We start from the raw sequence: 23,227 nt of genomic DNA, 5'->3' as shown, positions 1-23,227 counted from the left end.
TTTTCTTTTTCTTTTTTTTTTTTTTTTTTTTTTTTGCTTTTTAAGGCCATACCCACGGCATATGGAAGTTCCCAGGCTAGGGGTGGAATCAGAGCTGTAGCTGCCCACCTATGTCACAGTCACAGCAACATAGGATCTGAGTCGAGTCTTCAACCTACACCACAGCTCATGGCAATGCTGGATCCGGACCCAATGAGCAAGGCCAGGGATTGAACCTGCATCCTCATGGATACTAGTTGGATTTGTTTCTGCTGTGCCACAACGGGAACTCCCCTCTCCATGTTTCTAAGTGTAGACTTTGCAAGACCTTTGGGGACTGCTCACTAGTCAATAATAGAGCAGATGCTAGAGACATGCAAATCAAAGCTATTATGAGGTACCCCCTTACACCAGCCAGAATGGCCATCATCAAAAAGTCTACAAACAATAAATGCTGGGGAGGGTGTGGTGAAAAGGGAATCCTCTTACACTGATGGTGGGAATGTAAGTTGGTGCAAGCACTATGGAAAACAGTACAGAGAGTTCCTCAAAAAAATAAAACTAGAATTACCATGTGATCCAGCAGTCCCACTCTTGGGCCTCTCTCTGAAGAAAACCATGACTTGAAAAGATACATGTGGAGTTCCCAACATGGCTCAGCGGAAACGAGTCTGACCAGTATCCAGGAGGATGCAGGTTTGATCCCTGGCCTCGCTCAGTGGGTTAAGGATCCAGTGTTGCTGTGAGCTATGGTGAAGGTGTAGCTATGGTGCAATGGCTCGTATCTGGCGTTGCTGTGTCTATGTAGCTCTGATTAGACCCCGAGCCTGGGAACCTCCATATCTGTGGGTGCAGCCCTAAAAGGACAAAAAAAAAAAAAGAAAAGAAAAGGTACATGTACCCCAGTGTTCATTGTAGCACTATATACAGTAGTCCAAACATGGAAGCAACCTAAATGTCCATCAACAGAGGAGTGGATAAAGAAGACGTGGTGCATATCCACAATGGAATACTACTCAGCCATAAAAAAGAATGAAATAATGGCATTTGCAAGAACATGGATGGATCTAGAAATCATCATGCCAAGTGAAGTTAGTCAGACCATGAGACACAGATGTCACATGCTCTCACTTATATGTGGAATCTAAAAAAAAGGATACAACGAACTTCTTTGCAGGACAGAAGCAGACTCATGGACTTTGAAAAACTTATGGGCACCAAAGGAGACAGGTTGTGGGGGAGATATGGTTGGGGGCGGGGTGGGATGGAAATGTTCTAAAATTAGGTTGTGATGATGGTTGTACAGCTATAAACATAATAAAATCCATTGAATTAAAAAATAATAGAGCAGATGCTAATGGAGTAAACACTAAAAATATAAACACTGCTAAATATATAAGCACTGGCTTTGCAGACAGATACACCAAGAAGTAGTCATAGAGTGGGGGTGATGATGATGATGATGATGATGATGATGGTGATAACAATGAATGTGATGATGATGGTGCTGATGAGGATGGTGATGATGATGCAGATGATGATGATGATTGATGATGGTGATGATAATGATGGTGATGATGGTGATTGATGATGATGGTTATAATGATGGTGATGGTGATCATGGTGATGATGCTGATGATGAAGATGGTAATGATAATGGTGATGATGATGGTGATGGTGCTGATGGTGATGATGATGATGGTGCTGATGATGATGATGATGGTAATAATGATGGTGATGGTGCTGATGATGGTGCTGATTGTGATGATGATGATGATGGTGGTGATGATGATGGTGATGATGATGATGGTGATGAAGATGATGATGAAGATGGTAATGATTATGGTGATGATGGTGCTGATGATGATGGTGATGATGGTGGTGATGATGATGGTGATAGTGCTGCTGCTGATGGTGATGATGGTGATGATGATGCTGATGAAGACGGTGATGTTGAAGATGGTGAATAGCAGCAGCTAACATCTGCTGGATGCTCTTATGCGCCAAGCACCAAGCCAAATGCTGCACAGGTATGATCTCATTTGATCCTCCCAGTACCCCATGGGTTGGGTATTACTGATGTCCTTATAAAGGAGGAAACTAAGGTTCAGGGGGGTTTCAGACCTTGCCCACGGTGTCAGTTGGTGGTGGGGAACCAGGCTACATGCCCAGGTGGCTTGGTTCCAGGACTTGTGCCCCTATGTGGTAAGGGGTGGGGTTAAATTCAAGGGATCTGGAGGTGAGCCCTGCCTTGGTAGGCCCAGGTACTCTGTGGACAGTAGAGGATCTAGAAACTAGTGTTGAAATGACAGCCACCACTTCTGGAGCACTTTCCACATGCCAGGCTCTGGGCACTCGTTTTGGAATCCATCATCTCATTCATTTCTTACCGCACCCCCGGGGGATGGGGCTTCATTCCCACTTCACAGATGAGGATGCTGAGACTCAGAAAAGGAAAGTGCCCAGCTCTAGAAGTCTCAGATCTATACATAGCAGAGTTGGAATTCAAATGGTTTGACTCCTAGTTGCTAGGCTACACTGTCCCAGTGGCCAAATCTGAGTGCAAACACTGAGAAACCCAGCCATTGGCACCTCCTTTCAGTTCTCGTGGAGATAATCTACTGCAAAGTTCACAAAGCAGGTGAATCCCGCTAGCAGATGTGCGTTTTTTTTTTTTTTTTGACCCACAGAGCGGTTTAAAAATAATCTCCATCAGTTGCCAATGTTGAAAAATAAGAAGAGTCTACATTTCTGATTTCTCTCGGTAAAAGGAAAAGGGAGATCTGGCCCATTGGCCTTGAATTCCTGAATGCCCCCATGCCCCCTTCAGATGTGTTTGTGCTCTCCAGTCTGCCACAGTCCCCACCGCACCCTAGAGTGTTTCCGACCCCCAGGCAAGAATCGATTGCTATTTTTTATGTTTTGTTTTGTTTTCTTTTCAGCACCACACCCACAACATATGGAAGTTCCCAGGCTAGGAGTCACATTGGAGGTACAGCCCCCAGCCTAGGTCACAGCCACAGCGACGCCAGATCCTAGCCACATCTGCAACCTATACGGCAACTCATGGCAAAGCTGGATACGTAACCCACTGAGCAGGGCCAGGGATCGAACCAGCATCCTCATGGATACTCGTCGGGTTCTTAACCTGCTAAAGTACAACAGGAACTCCTCGATTGCTACTTATCATCACATTTGCCCTAATTTTCTAACATACAGTTAAGAGTAAAGAGAAGTAATTAGAGACCAACTTCTCTATCAGAGGTGGAATAACAGTCTGAATTGGAAAAGCCAGGCTTTGCAAGCACGGAAGCAAGGACAAACTTATCTATGAGTTTCACATGCGAAGTGTGCCCTGCCCATTTCACGCACGGCTGCCACCCCTGTGGCCCGAGACAGTGGATTGGTGACCCTTGGTTGAGAAGAACCCTCCTCACTTTGCAGATGAGGAGCCTGAGGTCCAGGGAGCAAAACGCCTTCATGCCCATCAGCGGCCCCAGCTCAGGTGAGACGGCTGCCAAGATCGCTTTTTTAAAAATCTTTTTTAGGGCTGCGCCTGCAGCATATGGAGATTCCCAGGCTAGGGGCCAATTCGGAGCTGTAGCCTCTGGCCTACGCCACAGCCACAGCAACACCAGATCCAAGCCACCTCTGCGACCTATACCACAGCTCATGGCAACACCTGATCCTTAACCCACTGAGCGAGGCCAGGGATCAAACCTGCGTCCCCATGGATATCAATTGGACGTTGTTACCACTAAACCACAGTGGAACTCCCCAAGACTGCTTTTCGAGCTTGCTTACCTCTGCCGGCTGGCTGCCCATCACCCTGGCTGTTGCTGCGGGGGTCCTTCCTCAGGCCCCTCCTCCCACTAGCGGGGTGCTCCCTGTTGGCGGGCTGGCTAAAGATGTCATCAACGCAGACTTTGGGGGTCGCCCTCTGGACTCGCTCCCCGGCGATGACATTCCAGCTGCTTGGCCGCCCTGGCTCACGCCTGGGGCCCTTGGCCTCCGTCTCCCCAGGCCCCTCCCGGATGACAGCATCCGATGGGAGCCTGCCCCTCCAGTCCAGTGGCTTCTCCGGGCTCAGCCAGAGGGGTTTTGACTTCGGGCCTCCCTGCTTTCTGCCTCTCCCCGCGGGAGCAGGTTGTAACCAAGATGGGGTTTTCCCTGGCGGCTCAGAGATTTTTCTGCCTGTGAGGTTTTCCAGCTGTTGGATCAGCGACAGCTCCTGGTCAAGAAAAGGAGGGCGTTCGGCAGCGGGGGAGTGGGGAGGGCCTGTGGGTGCGCCACCCGTCGAGGATGGGGCGGCTGAGCAGCTGACCTCTTCCTCTGCCTTGGCCAAGCTGTCTTTCGTGCAATCAGGGGAACTCATCCTTTCGCCAAATGCATTTCCTTGCGAAGCAACTTTCACATCCTCTGCTTTTTCTGCGGGCTGCGAATAACTGACACCAAGCTCCTCGTCCCCATCTGTGCCAGCCATCTTGCGGGCGTCTTTGCTGTCATCCGAGGGGGCAGAAACGCTGTTCTCCATGCTCTCGTGGGACAGGCCCATCAGGATGCTCTGGCCAGCCGGGGCCTCGCCACCTCCTCTGTCTAAAGTGCCATCAAAGATGAGCTTCTTGTTGACATAAAGCTTCACATCCTTGGCCCCGATGTCGAGATCCTGAAAACACACAATTGCACAAAATGAAGATGCGTGGCCTCGAACGGATGTCTCAGATTTGGAAAGCGGCAGACGAGAAAAGAGAAATGTGGACTGCCAGAAACGCGAGCTTTCGGAAACGACAGCACTGGGGCTGGTAAATCAGGCTCTGAGTCATTTCGGTGCAAAATGGTACATACGCTATAAATCAAAGGACTTTCGCAAAGAGGCGGCCTCCATCGCCATCTTCGTCATCATTACCTCCTGCTGGGACATTTGTAATAGCCTGCTAATTGGTCTCCCTGCTTCCTGCCTCTTGCTCCTTCAACCCCAACTTCACATCGCTCCCAGAGTTAATTTTCTACAAGAGCAGCTCTGGCCCAGTCACATCCCTTTGTGAAATCCGTCATTTTTTTTTTTTTTTTTCCCACTGCCTAGAGCAGCATCCTTTAAAGTATGGTTCCTGGGCCTTTTGTGTCAGAAAAGGCACAAGAAATGCTGACTCCCTAGGTTCCATGGGTGCCCCGTTTAGGGGGGGACCCTGAAAGCAGAGCCTGAGACAAGGATTTGAGTGCAGGAAGCTGACTAGCAGGTGCTTCTAAGAGGGAAAGTCAGGGCAGGAGAAAACCCCAAATGGGTTTTAAGAAGGTCACTGCTGGAGTTCCCTGGTGGCCTAGTGGTTTAAGGATTTGGTGTTGTCACTGCTGTGGCTCAGGTTTGATCTTGGCCTGGGAAATTCCATATGCCATGGGCATGGCCAACAAAAAAGGAGGAGGAGGAGGGAGGGGAGGAGGAGAAGGTCACTGCTGTGGGCAACTGGGGCTTCCTCGGGGTGGGACACCCACAGAAGGCATCTCAGAAGTGTCCTTGCAAAGGCAGGAAGCTGGGCGTTCATTGCTGTTTCTCTTCCCTGCTATTGACAACCGCCCTGGGGGCGCTGACTCCCCGCCACGTGCACAGGCTGAGACTTCTGTCAGTTTTGGGAAGAAGGAGGACGCAAGCAGAAAGGCTTAGAGCCTAGAAGCACTGGAGGCGGAGCCAGGTCAGGTCCCAAATGGGATCATTAATCCACTTTCCCAAACCTCATCTTCTCCCACCTTAACAGTGGTTCCACCAGTCAACCAGCTGCCCCAAACCTAGGAGGCCCCGGGTCCTCTTGTTCTCTCACTCACATAGGCCATCCATCCAAAGTCCCTCGGCTCTATCTCCAAAACCCCTCCCGAATCTGACCTCCTCTCCCGAAGAGCTGCTGCCTCCTAGCCCAGTGGGGCTGCCGTCATCTCTCCTGGAGACAAACACCACAGCCTCCTAGCTCTGTCTCCACTCTGCACCCCCTGCCCCACTTCATCTTCTACACAGCAGCCAGTCTCTCTGTCCTTCTTTCTTTTTGTCTTTTTAGGGCTGCACCTGCAGCATATGGAAGTTCCCAGGCTAAGGGCTGAATCGGAGCTGCAGCTGTCAGCCTATGTCACAGCCACAGCAATGCGGGATCCAAGCCACACCTGCGACCTATACCACAACTCATGGCAACACCAGATCCTTAGCCCACTGAGCGAGGCCAGGGATTGAACCCACATTCCACACAGACGCTATGTTGGGTTCTTAACCCACAGAGCCACAACGGGAACGCCAAAGCCAGCCTTTCTTAAAAAGCAACTTGGGTCATGGCAGCCCTGCTTAAAGCCACCCACTAACTTCCTACTACCTGCATTTGGGGTTGTCACCAAAATAGGATAAATGCCAGCTCCCTTCAGCAGCCAACGAGGCTTAAGGGACCTGATCCTGCAGTGACCTCTCTCCCCTCCTGTTTCTGCTCTCAGCACACGGCTCTGATGGCAGTTCCCTGAGCCTGCCCAGCTCATGCCCACCTCAGCACCTGGGCACTGGCCTGGACTATCTGGTCCCGGTGACCTGCAAGGCTGGCTCTTTTTGTCTTCAGAGAGCAGCCCCTGCCCCATCCAGTTCTCTCTCCAGCCCATGACCCTGTTTTGTTTCCTTCTGGTCTCTGAAATGGTCTTGCCCATCAGCTTTCTAACTTACTTGTTGTCTTCCTCATTCAAAGTTAAGCTCCAACCCAGCAGAGACCCAACCAATCACGTCCAAGGGCCCAGCAAATACCTGGCACAGAATGGCTGCTTTACGATCCCTCTGGAATTACAAGGCAATAAACAAGGTATTTTTCTCACCAGGCAGCCCTGCTCTCTAAGAATCTTCAGAGAACAAACCTGATCAGAAAAACGGTAGCCTGCTGGGTTCAACCCCGGATCGTTTTCCATCTAGCTTTGGCTTCAGATCTGCTCTTGGACTATGGGATCTGAGACCCCCACAGGGGTCCATCAATACCTATCTTCGCCCCCCAACCCCTAAGATTCCCTGAGGGCCAGGAGACGAAGCCCTAACTCAATGCCTAATTCCCTGAGTGACCGCTATGAAGGATTCCGGAGCAATTTAGAATGAGAACCATCAAGGGTGGGTTACACAGCAGGAACCCAGCTTCAATCGTCCAATTGCAGCATGGCAGGCTACTATTTGCTGCCTGTCAGAAAAGTCGATTCTCCAAGCACTCCTTTCCATGTTTATATGGATGTGTTCTCTGTTGAGCGGAGGCGCAGAGCAAGCGCGTGCTGTGAATTAATCAGGAAATAGCTATTTGAGAAGGACGGCCTGGGCAGCTTTCAATGACTAGTTCCGCAAAAGTAGCGCCATGGAAACATCTGGAGAGACAGACACGTACTCGTGGAAAGAGGGGGCGGGGTGGGAAGGAGGCTTTTCAGGCCAGGGCAGACATGAGGCACGCTTCTGCTCTCCATCAAGAGATGCCTGGTTTTGGCCTTCCCATCGTGGCGCAGTGGAAAGGAATCCGACTAGGAGCCATGAGGTTGCAGGTTCGATCCCCGGCCTTGCTCAGCAGGTTAAGGATCTGGCGCTGCTGTGAGCTGTGGTGCAGTTTGCAGATGTGGTTTGGATCCCACGTTGCTGTAGCTGTGGTGTAGGCCAGCAGCTGTAGCTGTGTATTTGTCTTTTTTAGGACCATACCCGTGGCATATGGAGGTTTCCAGGCTAGGGGTCAAATTGGAGCTGCAGCTGCTGGCCTATACCACAGCCACAGCAATAAGGGATCCAAGCTGCATCTGTGACCTACACCACAGTTCATGGCAATGCCAGACCCTTAACCCACTGAGCGAGGCCAAGGACCGAACCTGCATCCTCCTGGATCCTAGTCGGGTTTGCTAACCCCTGAGCCACGAAGGGAACGCCGGATTTTCTTTTCTTCTTTTGAGGGCTGTACCCGAGGCATAGGGAAGTTCCTAGGGGGTTGTTAGGGGTTGAATTGCAGCTGCATCTGCGACCTACACCACAGGTCATGGCAATGCCAGATCCTTAATACTAAGCGAGGCCGGGGATTGAACCCGAGTCGTCACGGACACTAAGTCGGGTTCTTAACCCACTGAGCCACAAGGGGAACTCCCTGCAAAGGCTTTTCAAAAGGGCACTTTGAAACTCTGTGGCTGGTCTGTGGTGGATGGGAACACCTTTCCTAGTCCATATCTTGACTTCATCCTCCCTTCTGGTTACAAAAATCCATCACGTCGAGGCTGTAATGCATTTTAACACAATAAAATTAATATTATTTTGCTCTCAGTAATTGAATTGACTCGGTAAGGCCACTCTCCTCGCTGGCCCTGGGGTCGAATGATGCATCATTTGCAAAGAGCACATGATGGTGGCTTGCTTCCATCATCACAGCAGCCCAAGCAGAGGCGGCAGTGGGGTGGGGGGCACGGGGGGGGTGTGGGCTCCTGTGCGCCCAAAGCATTTTCCCCAGAGACAAACACCTGCCCTCAGCACAGGTGACAAAGCCTGAAGGAAATCACTTGGAGCAAAGCACGAGCCAGGCCCAGGTGCCAGGTGCCAGGTGCCAGATGCCAGATGCCAGGGAGAGCAAACCCTCTCTCGGCCTGGGTGCACAGCTGGAAAGGAACCAGATGTGCACCGCTGGACCCCGATCACGCACAGCCTGTGGCAGGGGAGGCCCCCACTCTAGGGGTTCTCTCCTCTTGTGGGAGGGCGCACACACTGGTCCGGCGACACCCCAAGAACACGGGCTGCTGTCCTATCCCACTCTCTTGGCCTGGAAGTGTTGGGTCCAGAACAGGAGAGACCTAGGGTCCTGTAGGCTGACTGGGAGGCTTATCAGGGACAAGGGACTTCGGGGAGTGAGCTGCTGACCCCCGGAGAGCCATCTCGTAGGCTTTGGGACCTGGCTCAGGAACTGCCCCTCCCCACCCCACCTCGGCCCTCCCCCCTCTGCCCCTCGATGCCTCCTTGGGTTGAGTTGAGGGTCCTTCGCTGGACTCTGAGCCTGGGCTTGCAACCAGATCCCTGCTCCTAGGACCTCACGGCCCCAGTGCACACCTGTTCTTGCCCGGATGGAGACCTTCGGAAAAACAGGGAAGGGGCCCGGTCCCATCTGTCTTGAAGCCTGACTCTGGGAACTAAACCTGCTCCTTCCTGGAGCACCTGAACTTGAGGAGATCTCAATGACCTTTTGTATGTCCCTGGGGAGGAAGGCCAATGAAAACCTCTTTCTTTTGTCTTTTTAGAGCCACACTGGCGGCATGTGGAAGTTCCCAGGCTAAGAGTCGAATCTGTGCGGCACCTGCCGGCCCACACCACAGCCACAGCAACACGGGATCCAAGCTGTGTCTGCGACCTACACCACAGCCTGTGGCAATGCCAGATCCTTAACCCACTGGGCAAGGCCTGGGATCGAACTGGCATCCTCATGGATACTAGTCAGGTCCGTTACCACTGAGCCACGACGGGAACTCCCAAACCATTTGTTGTGATGTAGCAGCTTGAAGATGGTGGGACATGTGACATTTAACCTACTACATGCCACCTTGGGGATGGGGGGTGATGACTCGGATGCCTCAACGTCACAGACTCGGATGACAGACAGGGATGGGGCTTGACAGATTGGGTCACTCACTGGTGGCCCTCCAGCTGGATCTGGGCCAGTTCGGCCCACAGAGCAGTTCAAATTTTCAGAACCGGCTGATAATATCTAAAAACAGAGGGCTTTTGCATAACAATGTGCAATTCTGGCCTCTCTTGAAAGTTTAGGCCAGCTGGTGTGACAGGGCATGGGCAGAGGAATGGCAGCTGCCCTAGGCAGGGCCCGGCTCACCAGGGACCACAGCGTCCCTCTCTATTGAAAGGCAGGGCCGGGTGGTGGGGCCGAGACTGCCTGGTAGTCATGTGATCACCAGCAAGTTGATCTGCTTCTCTGTGCCTCAGTTTCCCCATCTGGAAGATGGAGCTGATCACCAGAGGTCTGCTTGCATAGGCCTGCGGTGTGGAATAAAGGAGCTGATACACGTACAGTGCTTTGAATATGTAATATGCTCAAGACACACGAGCTGCCATCACTGTCTTGTACCCAATCCACGGCCTGGAGAGATACACCCACTGGGGCTGGCTGCTGAGAGCTATGAGGCTGGAGCCTCCCTGCCCTGCTGCAGTAATCCTGCTCCTGACCGAGGCTGGCAGCAGGCATAGGAGAACCCCATCTCCCCCAGGATGGGGCCTAAAATGACTCTCACTAACTTAAGATTAAGCGCTTCATCTGGGCTCAGGCCCCAGCAGGCAAGTCTTCTAATTTCATTTCACCCAACACATGCCACACGGGGGCCTTTCAGGATCCTGGCCTGGGTGAGACACAAAAGATGAAAGCCGGGCTCTCCTTAAGGAGTTCACAAAAGCCTAAGTAATTAGGGGGTCACAGGAGTTCCCTTGGTGGCTCAGGGGAAACAAATCTGACTAGTATCCATGAGGACGCAGGTTCGATCCCTGGCCTCGCTCAGTAGATTACAGATCCGGCATTGCCATGAGCTGTGGTGTAGGTGGCAGATGTGGCTCGGATCCGATGTTGCTGTGGCTGTGGTTAGGCCGGCAGCCGCAGCTCCAATTTGACCCCTAGCCTGGGAACCTCCCCATGCTGCTGGAGCAGCCCTAAAAAGACACAGACACACAAAAAATTAGGGGTCGCAGACTCCAGCGCCTACAGCACCACACTCGTGGGAGGTCCCCAAGTCAGAGGCTATGGGGGTCCCTGGGCTCCAGCCGGCTGGTGCAGCAGAGGGAATGATGGCAGCTGATCAAAAGCCAATTTTCCAGTGTTGTCAAAAGTTTCACGAGCTGTACAACACCATAAGGGCCAAACAGAATCTGCATGTGGGACTTATCTGGCTGGGGGCACCTGTTTGGGACACTTGAGGCTCAGGAAACTGAGGGATGCCCTAGGGACACATGTGACTTGAGGCCTGGAAGGTATGGCTGAGACCATCAGGAGGCGTCTGGGGCAGGCTAGGGGCAGGCAGGAAGCTGGCAGGGAAAGAGAGATTTACACAGAACATTCCAAAGGCAGGGTTTGTCATAAGACCAGCGAGGCATTCCAGGGGCTGAGAAGGGCAGGAGCAAAGGCTCAGAGGACAGAGAGCTTCCCAGGGACCAGAGGGGATAAGAGTTGCCTAAGGATGGAGGAGTCAGGGAGCCATTTTTGGGGTCCGAGCGTTGGAGGAAGTCACCAGCATGTACACACGTGGAGCCTGGGCGAACATGGCAAATGGGAGAAGTGAGGTGGTGTCAGGACAACGGTGCCACTGTGCCGGGGACACAAGTGGGAGTGGTGGGGACTGCGGCGCCATGACTCAGCTCCACCAAAGCTTCCAGGCGTGGATGTGACCCAGTGCGGCCAACCTTCCCGTTTCTCAATAAAAGTCAAAAATCCCTATGTTTCACGGAAGACCTTCTGATTTTTCCAAGTTGGTGATTAATTCAAAGAAATCTGAGAACACGGGTGTGAGCCAGCGGCACTCGGTCTGTGAGCGGCCTTTGGTCAGTTGGGGCACAGCCTCTGAGTCACGGTCCTTTTCTCGGGATGCCCTGGACAGCACGTGCTGGCCGGGGACTGTGGCCACTCCCCTGAGGCATTCTGCAGCGGCGAGGCCCTCAGCTCATCCCCCACCACTGTCCTGGCCCCAGTGAACTGTGGTTTGCTGTCACTCCCCTGGGCCCTCCTGCCTGGGAGAGAGCTCGCGGGGGCAGACAGCGTGTCTGATTTCCGGCCCCAGCGCATGGCCCAAGTGTGCGGCGATCGATACAGCTCTGCTGATGAGATGGAGGGACAGAGCAGATGAGTGAGCAGAGTGGGGAGACAGAGGAGCCGGCAGGCAGCGGGGGAAGGAGGAGTTGGACGTGGAATGAGGCAGGTTTGAGCAGTGGAAATGGTAGGACTTAGGACTGGCAGCGAGGGGCAAAGGGAGGAGCACAGGATGGATTCAAAAGGTGGGAGTCAGGTGCAAAAGGATGCGGAGCCTGGAGTGGGGCCGAGGGACCTGGGGTTCAGGGTACCGACGTGGGGTGTCAGGGCATTGCCAGGTGGAAAGGCCAAAGAAAAGTATTTCATGGCCAGGGGCAAAGCTTGATTCAGAAACTAAGCCTTGGAGAAGGTTGGGAGCTGATGAATAAATTCAACAGCATCTAACATCTGTGTTCTTAGGGAAAATGCAAAAGGACCTAGTTTGGGTATCATTGCCCACTTTCCCTCGTGATTTTCTCTTCTTTTGGAGACAGCCCCTCGGTTTTCCATTCCCTCAAACTCACTTCATGTGGCCAAGGTGGGCCCCACCCTAGGTTGCAACCCAGACCTGGCCAGTGGGCCCTAGATCTGGGGCTCTCCCAAGGACAGTCTCTTTGTGCAAGGACAGCTAAAATCAAGAGTGAGTCTGATGGCATCAGGGACCACCACTTGGAACTGGAGGATGATGTCAACACAGAAGAAAGCAGACATCTGCCCCCCCTCTGATGGAGAGGGGCAGATTGGTGATGACATCATGTGAACTCCTGGATCTGGCCATGCCTGAAGCCGGACACCTCATACTCTCCTATAACTTGAGCCAAAGAACACCTTTGTGTCCTTAAGCCGGATTTAATTAGGTTTTCTGTTCTCTGCTACCAAGAGGATCCTGGCTGATATTCCAGCCCTGGGACTGAGAACTTCAATCAACAGATTCAGCTACTAAATCTCTGGCCAAGGCAGGCAGGAGGTGTGGGAAGGGAGGGGGTTGCTTTGCTGTCCTAGGCTGGCCCCTCATATGCGTGAGAAGCCCTTGCTGCTTAGACATCTGTCCAGCCCCAGATGCAGCCTGTCCCCTGGTCTGCACAGTACAGGACACGGGACTCAGCTTCTACCCTGGTTCTGCATCTGTATTCTTTTTTTTTTTTTTTTTTTTTTTTTTTTTTTTTTTTTTTTTGGCTTTTGAGGGCCGCACCCATGGCATATGGAGATTCCCAGGCTAGAGGTCTAATCAGAGCTGTTGCTGCTGGCCTACACCACAGCCACAGCAACACCAGATCCAAGCCACATCTGCAACCTACACAACAGCTCATGGCAATGCCCGATCTTCCACCCACTGTACGAGGCCAGGGATCAAACCTGCAACTTCATGGTTCCTAGTCAGATTCGTTTCTGCTATGCCACAACGGGAACTCCTGCATCTGTGTTCTTCCTTCCTGCTGGGAGTAGTCTGGCTCTGAATCCCAACCTTCCCGTTGGCATCTGAACACCACGTTGGCCCCTATCTTTTTTTGGGGGGGGGTGCCCACACCTGCCACATATGGAAGTTCCCAGGCTAGGGGTCAATTTGGAGCTATAGCTGCCAGCCTACACCACAGCCACAGGAATGTGGGATCTGAGCCGGGTCTGTGACCTACACCACGGCTCACAGCAACACCATATCCTAACCCACTGATCAAGGCCAGGGATTGAACACACATCCTCATGGATCCTAGTTGGGTTCATTACCACTGAGCCACGGAGGCCACTCCAGGGCCCCTATGTGAAGGCAGAATTCTCTGCTCACCTCTTGCTCCCCTGCTGGTTGAGGGCTTGCTGCCAACCTGAGCCTCCTGGGACTTTCAAGGTGGCCATGCCTGTATCTTCCCAAGCATAGTTTCTGCACCCAGATTCCAGATGCGGCAGCCCACCCACCAGAGAACACCCTCCAGCATTGACAATGACCTGGACTAAGCCCGAGATCAACACCCAAGGAAGTCTCTCAGGCACTTGAGTCAGTGCCCTCCACACCCGCCACCCTAGTAAGATGCCATCATGCTCCCCAGGCCTGAGGCTGCCCCAACCCCACCATGCGGCAGAGCCATCAGGCTGCACTGACTCGGCTGCCCAAATGAAGGCCACGTCTTTGACTGCAAAGTCATTGCCATGTTCAGCCTTGGTCTGTACCCTGATCCAAACAAATCAACTGTACAAAAATCAGAGCTGACAATAATTAATTATTATGCTCTAATACCCCACCTGTAATCATATACCCCACCCGTAATCAAATATCCCTAATTTTGAGGCAATTAGGGATATTTGAATATGGTATTAGAGCATAATAATTAATTATTGTCAGGTACGATGTTGGCATTGGGGTTATATAAAAACAAACTCCTTATCTGTTAGAGATGCATATGAAAAATTTATGAGTGAAATGATATGATAGCTACAATTTATTTTTAAATGTTAGGGAAAGAGATGAAACAAAAATGGCAGAATGCTGATAATTTTTGAAGCTGGTGAAGGGTACATAGGTTGTTACTGAACTCATCTCTTCCTATTTTTTTTTTTTTCTTTTTTGATCTTTTTGTCCTTTTAGGGCCTCACCCTCGGCATATAGAGATCCCCAGGCTAGGGGTCGAATCGGAGCTGTAGCTGCCGGCCTACGCCCAAGCCACAGCAACGCCAGATCCGAGCCGCATCTGCAACCTACACCACAGCTCATGGCAATGCCGGATCCTTAACCCACTGATCGAGGCCAGGGATCGAACCTGCAACCTCATGGTTCCTAGTCAGAGTCGTTTCTGCTGCACCACGACAGGAACTCCTCATCTCTTCATTTTTGCACTCATTTGAGGCTCCCCCACCCTCTTGCAAAAAAAAAAAAAAAAAAAGCCCTTTCTCATTGCTCTGGGATGAACTGAGTCTACATGGTACACTTCAGAAGCACCACAACCCTCATTCAAGCTGCCAAGCTGGACTATGCTAAGAGCCTCCTCTCTGGGCTCCTGCTTTCCTTTGGACCCTTCTCCAAACAGCAGCCAGAGTGATCCTTTCAACTCTGCAATCAGATTGTGTCACCCCTTGTCCAAAATCCCTCCAATAATACTAATACTGAGAGCTGACCTTTGTCAGGAAACATTCTGAGCACTTCATATTGTATTAACTGAACAAGAATTATCCCATCTCATGCCCATCAACAGATGAATGCGTTAAGAAGATGTGGTACATATACATAATGGAATACTATGCAGCCATAAAAAAGAATGAAATAATGCCATTTACAGCAACATGGATGCAACTAGAGACTCTCATACTGAGCGAAGTCAGAGAAAGACAAAGACCTTATGATATCATTTATGTGGAATCTAAAATATGGCACAAATGAACCTGCCTACAGAACAGAAACAGACTCACAGACAGGGAGAACAGACTTGTGGTTGCCAAGGGGGGTGAGAGAGGGAGTGGGATGGATGGGGAGTTTGGGGTTAGTAGACACCAACTATTACATTTAGAGGAGATCGGGTGCATTTGGGGTGGTATGGCCGTAGACAAACCATCACATTTAGAATGGATAGACAACAAGGTCCTACTTTACAGCACAGGGAACTATATCCAGTCTCTTGGGATAGAAGATGATGGAAGATAACATGAGAAAATGAATGTATGTAAATGTATGATTGGGTCCCCTTGCTGTGCAGCAGAAATTGGCACAACATTGTAAATCAACTATACTTCTTTTTTTTTTTTGTCTTTTTGCCATTTCTTGGGCTGCTCCCGCGGCATATGGAGATTCCCAGGCTAGGGGTCAAATCAGAGCTGTAGCCACTGGCCTACACCAGAGCCACAGCAATGCGGGATCGGAGCTGTGTCTGTGACCTACACCACAGCTCACAGCAACGCTGGATCCTTAATCCACTGAGCAAGGCCAGGGATCGAACCCGCAACCTCATGGTTCCTAGTTGGATTTGTTAACCACTGAGCTACGATGGGAATTCCCAACCAACTATACTTCTGAACAAGAATTATCCCGTCTTATAAACAAACTATACTTCAATTTAAAAAAATTATCCCATTTCACAGATGAGAAAACGGAGGCATGGAGGCAGAGTGTAACATGCTCAAAGTCACTCAGGGTCGCAGGGCTGGGAAAGAGGAGGAGCCAGGGTTTGCCCCAGGTGGGCTGGCTCTGACCATGCCCCATTCTGCCGCTCTTGGAATTCGAACCAGTAAAGCCCTCAAGACCTGGCTCCCACCTCCTGCTGGGACCTCCCCTTCCACGCCCCTCTGTTCACCGCACAGCCTTTGCTCCTGCTGTGCCCCTTGCCTGGAACTCGCTTCCTGCTGCTGTTCCCAGGGCTGCTCCTTCTCAACATTCAGGTCAGGGGAAGCCTTTGATCCCCTCTGCTGAGCAGCCTAGCCTTCTCCTCCCCTGCTTCTCTCCCCTTGCCCGATTTGATCATCTCCAGAACACTTCGCATTACCTAAAGGGACACCATTGTTGACTGTCCCTTCCTCATGAGAGGGGACAAGGCTGCATGAACAGGGCCTTGCCTATTTGGTTACCATGGTTCCCTGAGCACCAAGACCTGTGTGGTCCTTTATGTAGTTGCCAGCCATATGTGGATAATTACATTAATATTAAGGTGAAATAAACTGTAAAATACAGTCTTTCAGCCACAATTCAGGTTCTCAGTGTCTGCCTGTGGCTAGTGGCTCCTGTACTGGATGGGGCTGATAGAGCCTGTTAATATCATTGCAGAAAATCCTTTTTTTTTTTTTCTTGCTTTTTAGGGATGCCCCTGCGGCATATGGAGGTTGCCAGGCTAGGGGTCGAATCGGATCTGCAGCCACCAGCCTATGCCACAGCCACAGCAATGCGGGATCTGAGCTGCATCTTCGACCTACACCAGAGCTCACGGCAATGCTGGGTCCTTAACCCACTGAGCGAGGCCAGGGATCGAACCTGCGCAACCTCATGGTTCCTAGTCAGATTCGGTGCCCATGCGCCATGACTGGAACTCCAATTGCAGAAAGTTCTTTGGGGCCGTACTGGCCCAGATCAACATGACAAGTCACAAAAATGTAACACTGGGGAAATGTAACATTCATTCATTCATTTATTCAGAAACTACTTCGTCAGCACCATTTCTATGCATGAAATATGAGTCCGGGCCACTTGCTGTTGTGACCAGGCTGCAGGTGGCATCTGCAACAGGGATGTGTAGGTGGAAACGGGGAAGGCGTGCCTGCTTTTACTGAATGGTGGAACCTCGTAGCAGATAAATGTGCCTTCTATAAAGGCAAACAGATGGACTGTGGGGAGCTGCTGAGAGCCCACTTTTTGGATGGGTTATTACATCCCAGGGAAGGGAGACATCGATTTCCTCCTCCTAACAGATGCCACTCTGCGGGGGAAGCGGGGTCAAGAAAGCTGCAGCTAGAGTTCCCGTCGTGGCGCAGTGGTTAACGAATCTGACCAGGAACCATGAGGTTGCGCAGGTTCGATCCCTGGCCTCGCTCAGTGGGTGAAGGATCCAGCGTTGCCGTGAGCTGTGGTGTAGGTTGCAGATGCGGCTCGGGATCTGGCACTGCTGTGGCTCTGGCATAGGCTGGTGGCTATGGCTCCGATTCGACCCCTAGCCTGGGAATCTCCATATGCAGTGGGCGCGGCCCTAGAAAAGGCAAAAAGACAAAAAAAGAAAGAAAGTAAAAAGAAAACTGCAGTAAAACCCACACACCCCATGTGCCCTTCCCACTTCTGTCCCACTCTGCACTAGCTGGGCAAGTCATTCGATCCGGGGAAACATGAAACAATGCGACAAGCATATCATCGCATCCTCCTCCTGAGCCCAAGAGAGATATCACTGATCAATCACACACCTTTCCTGGACGGACCAGAAAGAAAATTCTAGATCCTTCTCAAGACGGCACAGCGGGCAGAGTGGGCCAAAGAGACACAGTCCATCTGGCCTGTAGGACCTCTTTAGTCTAAACCCTGGCTTCTTCACCTGCAAGGCGCGAGCCTGACAGCATCCACCTTGTAGGATGGGAGGGGGGGGCATTGATTGAGATGATTCATTTGTTCCATTCTTTGTTCTGGCCTCACATGTTCCCCGAGTGCCTCCCCGGGGGCCTCAGGCCTGCCTGATGCATGCAGCCCCGGGTCAACGGCAGCCGCTGTGACAAATACCGCAACTCCTGCCTGCCGCCCTGTGCACCCGCACGGACAGACTCCAGCCTCCGTGTCCTGACTCTGTCCTGAAGTCCCTCTCCTCAGGGCCGGTGGGCACTCAGGGCATTGCCTGATGAGCGGGTAGGGAGCCCATCCAAGTTAGCCCGAGGATTCAATGGGCAGCGTATTTTCCAATAAGAGAGACTCCCCCTTCTTCTAGCACCTTCTTTTCTCAGATTCTAAACAAGCCTTGGTTGGATGAGCGCCTCACATTTAGCTTTTCTTCCTTGGGTTCGCAGACACAAAACACTCTATTAACAAGCCGTGTCTACCAGGCTGCACTATATTTCCTATAAACTCTCATTTTATCTCCTTTAAAAACACACAGTAATGGCATTCTCTGGAGAATATTAAATCAAACCAACCTGCAGCTGCATTTGTGTGGCGCTTTCTGCCCCCGGAAAATTCTGGCAACAGATGGGTGCGCGTGACATAAGTGATGCCCCCGCCAGGGACTGCGGTCCTGCACGCTCTCCTCTGTGTAGAAACACCGCGGCCGGCCGCTCCCCAAAGCACCTGCCACGATACCCCGACGTCTGGCCCCTCTTTTCTATTCCCAGCACACAGGGAAGGCCAAGTGCAGGTTAACGGAAAAAGGCAAGGCCTCAGCCGAGAAGAAGGGATGAAGCTTATCTTCTTTGTAATCCAGCGCATAAAATCCGCTTTTCTTGGCCTGAGCTATACAGTCAATGACAGGGCTGAGCTCCAGGGCACGGGCACAAGCAGCCAGGGCTGTTCCGTTACCCATTCCAGAAGATGCTGATGACCGCCTGCCAGGAAGTGTCGGGCAGACTGGACAATGAGAGGACCCAGCCCTAGAGGCTGGCAGAGGCTGGGAGTGGCTGCTGCGGCTACACGGGCCTGAGCCGCACCGGGGCCTGGAGGAGAGCCCCCCCTGTATACACGGGCCAGGGCTGGCCCCAGGCTAGGGATTGGGGGGGGGGGCAGGGGAGGCTGACATGCCCATGAAAACCTCTGCATTTATTCCAGTGGTTTGGACTTGTTCTCAAATTTAAACTTTAAGGATTTTCTTTCTGGGGCCGCACCCACGCCATATGGGAGTCCCAGGCGAGGCGCTGAATCGGAGCTGTAGCTGCCTGCCTACACCACAGCCACAGCAACACCAGATCTGAGCCACATCTGCGACCTACACCACAGCTGACGGCAAACCTGGCTCCTTAACCCACTGAGCGAGGCCAGGGATCAAACCCGCATCCTCATGGATACTAGTTGGGTTCGTTACCCCTGAGCCATGATGGGAACTCCTAGGTATCTGGGTTTTTTTTTTTGTTTTTTGTTTTTTGTTTTTTTTTAAAAAAAGAAAGAAAAGAAAACCTCAAAAAGAGAGAAATCAGAGAAAGTTTTTTGTTCCCTCTCTCAAGCGGCTCTGTGTGTGAACAGAGGCGGCTGAGACTGTGTCTGCCACATTAGCCTCCAGATCCCCAGAACCTAGCAGATGTTTATTCAGTGCTGGGTGAGCAGGGGGAGGGTGGGATGGAGAATCAGCAGGAAGAGGCACATGGGAAGGGAGGCCAGGAAGGAGGGAGGAGGCAGGTTAGTCTCCCCTAATCTGTGCTCGGGCCCCGGGGCAAGCATCCTAACCCCTCCTGCTCTCAGTCTCTCGTCTGGATCCCAACGGCTTCTGGCCCCTGGGGAATGAGCTCATTCAGTCATTCGACAACCGTGTGTTCCTACTTGGATAGAGCGGTGGTGGAGACAACTGGAGCCTTGCTCCCCAGAGGCCCACGTGGGATGGGGAGGCAGCTGTCGCCCCTGGTACAGGGGAGATGGAACAGGTTCGTGAGGGCCCGAAGGGCACAGGGGTCGGAGGGGCAGGCCAGCATCCCAGAAAGGGATGTCTGGGTTTTCCAGGAATCTGAGGCAGAGGCGGGCATTTCGAGTTGAGTGAGATGGGAGGGGCTGGGGGGGGCAGGGACCATGAGCAGCTGGTACTGTGGAGGGTGGCATGAGCCAGGGGCAGGTGCTGAGGGAGAGGCAGGCTTGACACGCAGGGATTAGGGGGCTCTTATGTCGCATGCAGAGATCTGACCTGGATTATCTGGGTCAAGGGGAGCCCTTGAGGGTTTGAACCCATAGAGTCATGCTCAGGCCTCCCATGGCTACTGGAGACAGACTGGAGGCTTGGGCTGGGGTCAGGGAGAGGGATTAGGAGGCTGGACTCTTCGTATGTCTCTGCCTTGGCCCAGGTACCTCCTTCCACCAGAAATCCGCTCCCTTATCTGCCTTGCTCAGTGCCTCTCTGTCCACTAGAGTTCAGGTATGTGCATCTTCAAGAACCTCCCCGGGCCTCTCCCAGCCTGAGGCGGGCTCCCTCCTCCTGGCTCCAGGGGGCACAAGCTGGGAAGGCCAGCTCCAGCCCAAAGATGAATTTTGGTTTGGACTGTAGGGTGATTTCAAAAGAATTTAAAGTAGCTATTGGAGTTCCCATCTTGGCACAGCAGAAACAAATCCGACTAGGAACCATGAGGTTGCGGGTTCGATCCCTCGCCTTGCTCAGGGGGTTAAGGATCCGGTGTTGCCATGAGCTGTGGTGTGGGTCGCAGATGCAGCTCGGATCCTGCGTTGCTGTGGCTGTGGCATAAGCCGGCAGCTGTAGCTCCAATGGGACCCCTAGCCTGGGAACTTCCATATGCCATGAGTGTGGCCCTAAAAAGCAAATCAAATTAAATTAAATTAAACAAAAAGAAAGTAGCTACGGACATGTGCAAACAGAACAACTCATCTCAAAATCCGGATTCCCAGCTTCTTGGGCATGTTCAGGAGATCCAGTAACACTGGCTGGTAGTGCTCTGTAGTGGCCATTAGTTAAAGGTGAAAAATGACCCACTTTTACCTGGGCCGTGTGCTTGCCAGTCTGCCACACTCCCCACCAGGCCCTAGTGTCTCTCTAATAACATTGAGGCTGAGGATCGGTTCCCATTTATCATCTCATTGTATTACTGTTTCCCTTTTAGCAGATTAGAAGGTAGAACAATTCTTGCCCCCCCTTTTCTATCATAAGAGGGGAAACCAGGATAGGCTGAGGGGGTCCTCTCCCTCCTCACTCACTGAGTTCCCTGCTGAGTCCCTGGGGCTTCTGTTTGAAATCCTGGGCACTCTGGGTTTAGCTTTATCAAGGCTTTCATCCCTCAGTATCAATATTTCTACTTTTACTTGTCTGCTAGTTTTTATTTTACTTTATTTTACTGGCCGCCACGTGCAGTGGCTTCATGTGGGATCTCATTCCCCTGACCAGGGATTGAACCAGGGCCTCATCCATGAAAGTGCTGAATCCTAACCCCTAGACCACCAGGGAACTCCCAGGTCTGCTGGCTTTTAGATGAGGAGTACCTCCAAGGCATAGGCTGTCTTTACATCAGTGTCCTCAGAATCAGTCACAAAGCCTGATAGCACCTAGGATGTGCTCAATAATTGATGTTGATTGAAGGAATAACTACAAAGGAATACATGAAAAACAGCTCAGAGAAGAAAGCAAGGACGCAAGGGTGAGGGCTTGGGTGTGGGTAAGGGTGTGAGGGTAGGAAGGAGGGGAGGGGTTCTGAAACCAGAGAGACCAAAGGGCACAGAGCTTTAAGAGCCTGGCTGTTAAGAGTGGGGTCCACACCCCAGGAGCACTGGGCCGCCTGGAGCTCGTTAGACACGCAGAACCGTGGGCCCCGCCCTAGACCTGCTACATTAGAACCTGCACTTTATCCAGATTCCAGGTGAGTCACTGCGGATCATAGTTTGAGAAACGCTGACTAAGTGAATGGTCCTGGAGTCTGACTTCAAGGGTTCAAATCCTCACTCTGACGCTTACTGGCTGTGTGACTTGAGCCATATTGCCTAACCGCTCTGTGTGTCTGTTTCCATATCTGCTAAAGCTGAACCTCCGTTTATATCTCTTCAGTTCCCTCCAAGGGTGACTGGATTTGCACTTCCCAAACCTTCAGTGGAGGCTCGGCTCCTGGTGGCTCTGATGATGCCAGGGGAGATTCCCCCCAGGGGGCCCTTGCTACACCCAGGTACCCATTCTGCAACTTCAGGAATTGGGCTCTTAGATGGTGCTAAGTGCGTCCATCAGCCAAATGCCCAGCGAGGAACTGGAGTTAGTCACTTACGCCATCAGCCGTCCAGTAATTCCAAACCTTGACCTTGGATAGACCAAAGTCACGCAGCTGCCTCGTGTTGCGGATAATGAAAAAGAGCTGGAGCGGCGGGTGGAAGGGGCACATCCACAAGGAAGGGTCTTTCTTGCTCTGAAACATCAGCAAGAGAAGGAGGTGGTTAGCACATCTCTGCCTCATCCCAAAGTAAACAGGCGGTGACTATGGCAACTGGGGGAGGGTGAGAGCAGGGATTCAGCCGCCGTCTCTACCTCTTCCAGGGTGGGGTTTCAGGACTCACCCCATCGGGACCGTACTTTGGGGGCAGGGCTACTGACCCTCATCCCCAGCACAAAGCTGTCACACGAACCCCTCTGCTCTGCCATCCAGACGGAACTTAAAATGCAGCGGGCTTTATTTTCATCATCTTAATCGGCTTTGTGGGGCGAGAGACTGTGGGGTGGGGGGAAGGATGGGAAAAGAGCCACGACTTGAGCCATTTGATTAACCTGGCAAACAGAGTCTTTGATTTTCTTTTGTAAAACCCTGTAGAATTTGAAAAATTTAAAAATAGCAAAGAAAGAAACTGGCTCGGGTGTTTGCTGGGACGGGGCCATGGCACCGAGCCTTGGGATTTATTCTGTTCCCTTTCAGGGTTTCCAAGCCCCGGGACCCCTGTGTGCATTTCCGCCTGCCAGCGAGGCTGCCAAGGCCACTCTCAAGGCCAAAGAGGCAGAAGAGCAGGGAAGCTGCGCTGTCGTTTGCATTTGCACCAACAAAATTTCATATCACGAGTGCTTTGGATGCAGATGGAGAAAGCAAGATTGGGGGCGGTGGTGGTGGTGGGGGGCCTCTTCTCAGCTCCGGTCACCTCCTCTCCTGTCTGTTTTGTCTGCTGTCTGTCTGGACAAAACTCAGCTACTCCCAAGCATCTGCATGCTGGCTCAGCCTCTGTGCCTTGGCCCGGGTTGGACCCCTGCACGCACTGTTCTCCTGCCCTTCTCACCCTGGGAAGTGCAGCTCAAATGTGCTGAGGTCCTCCCTGTCACCTTGTCCCTTGACACAACCACTGCTTCCTCCGGTACCCATGGCCCCTTGCAGTTATCAAGTCCTTGCCTGAGGTTCTCACTTATTCAGTG

General features: G+C 52.0%; 1 protein-coding gene across 1 annotated transcript in view; it reads right to left on the bottom strand.

Annotated features, from left to right (window-relative positions):
• LOC110258246 (protein KIAA0556-like) overlaps positions 1-22,442 on the bottom strand; it is a gene marked incomplete at its 3' end in the record, with an annotated part of 53,257 nt that extends 30,815 nt beyond the window's left edge. The window contains exons 1-2 of the mRNA XM_021081434.1: positions 22,104-22,442; positions 3,784-4,645 (exon numbers count right to left, since the gene is read on the bottom strand). Coding sequence (XP_020937093.1) covers positions 3,784-4,645; positions 22,104-22,289 — 1,048 coding nt within the window. The remainder of the gene's footprint in view (positions 1-3,783; positions 4,646-22,103) is intronic.
• Positions 22,443-23,227: the final 785 nt, after the last annotated feature.

This window comes from Sus scrofa, unplaced genomic scaffold (genome assembly GCF_000003025.6).
Source record: "Sus scrofa isolate TJ Tabasco breed Duroc unplaced genomic scaffold, Sscrofa11.1 Contig1660, whole genome shotgun sequence".
NCBI classification, from domain to species: domain Eukaryota; kingdom Metazoa; phylum Chordata; class Mammalia; order Artiodactyla; family Suidae; genus Sus; species Sus scrofa.
This window is presented reverse-complemented; position numbering and strand designations above follow the sequence as displayed.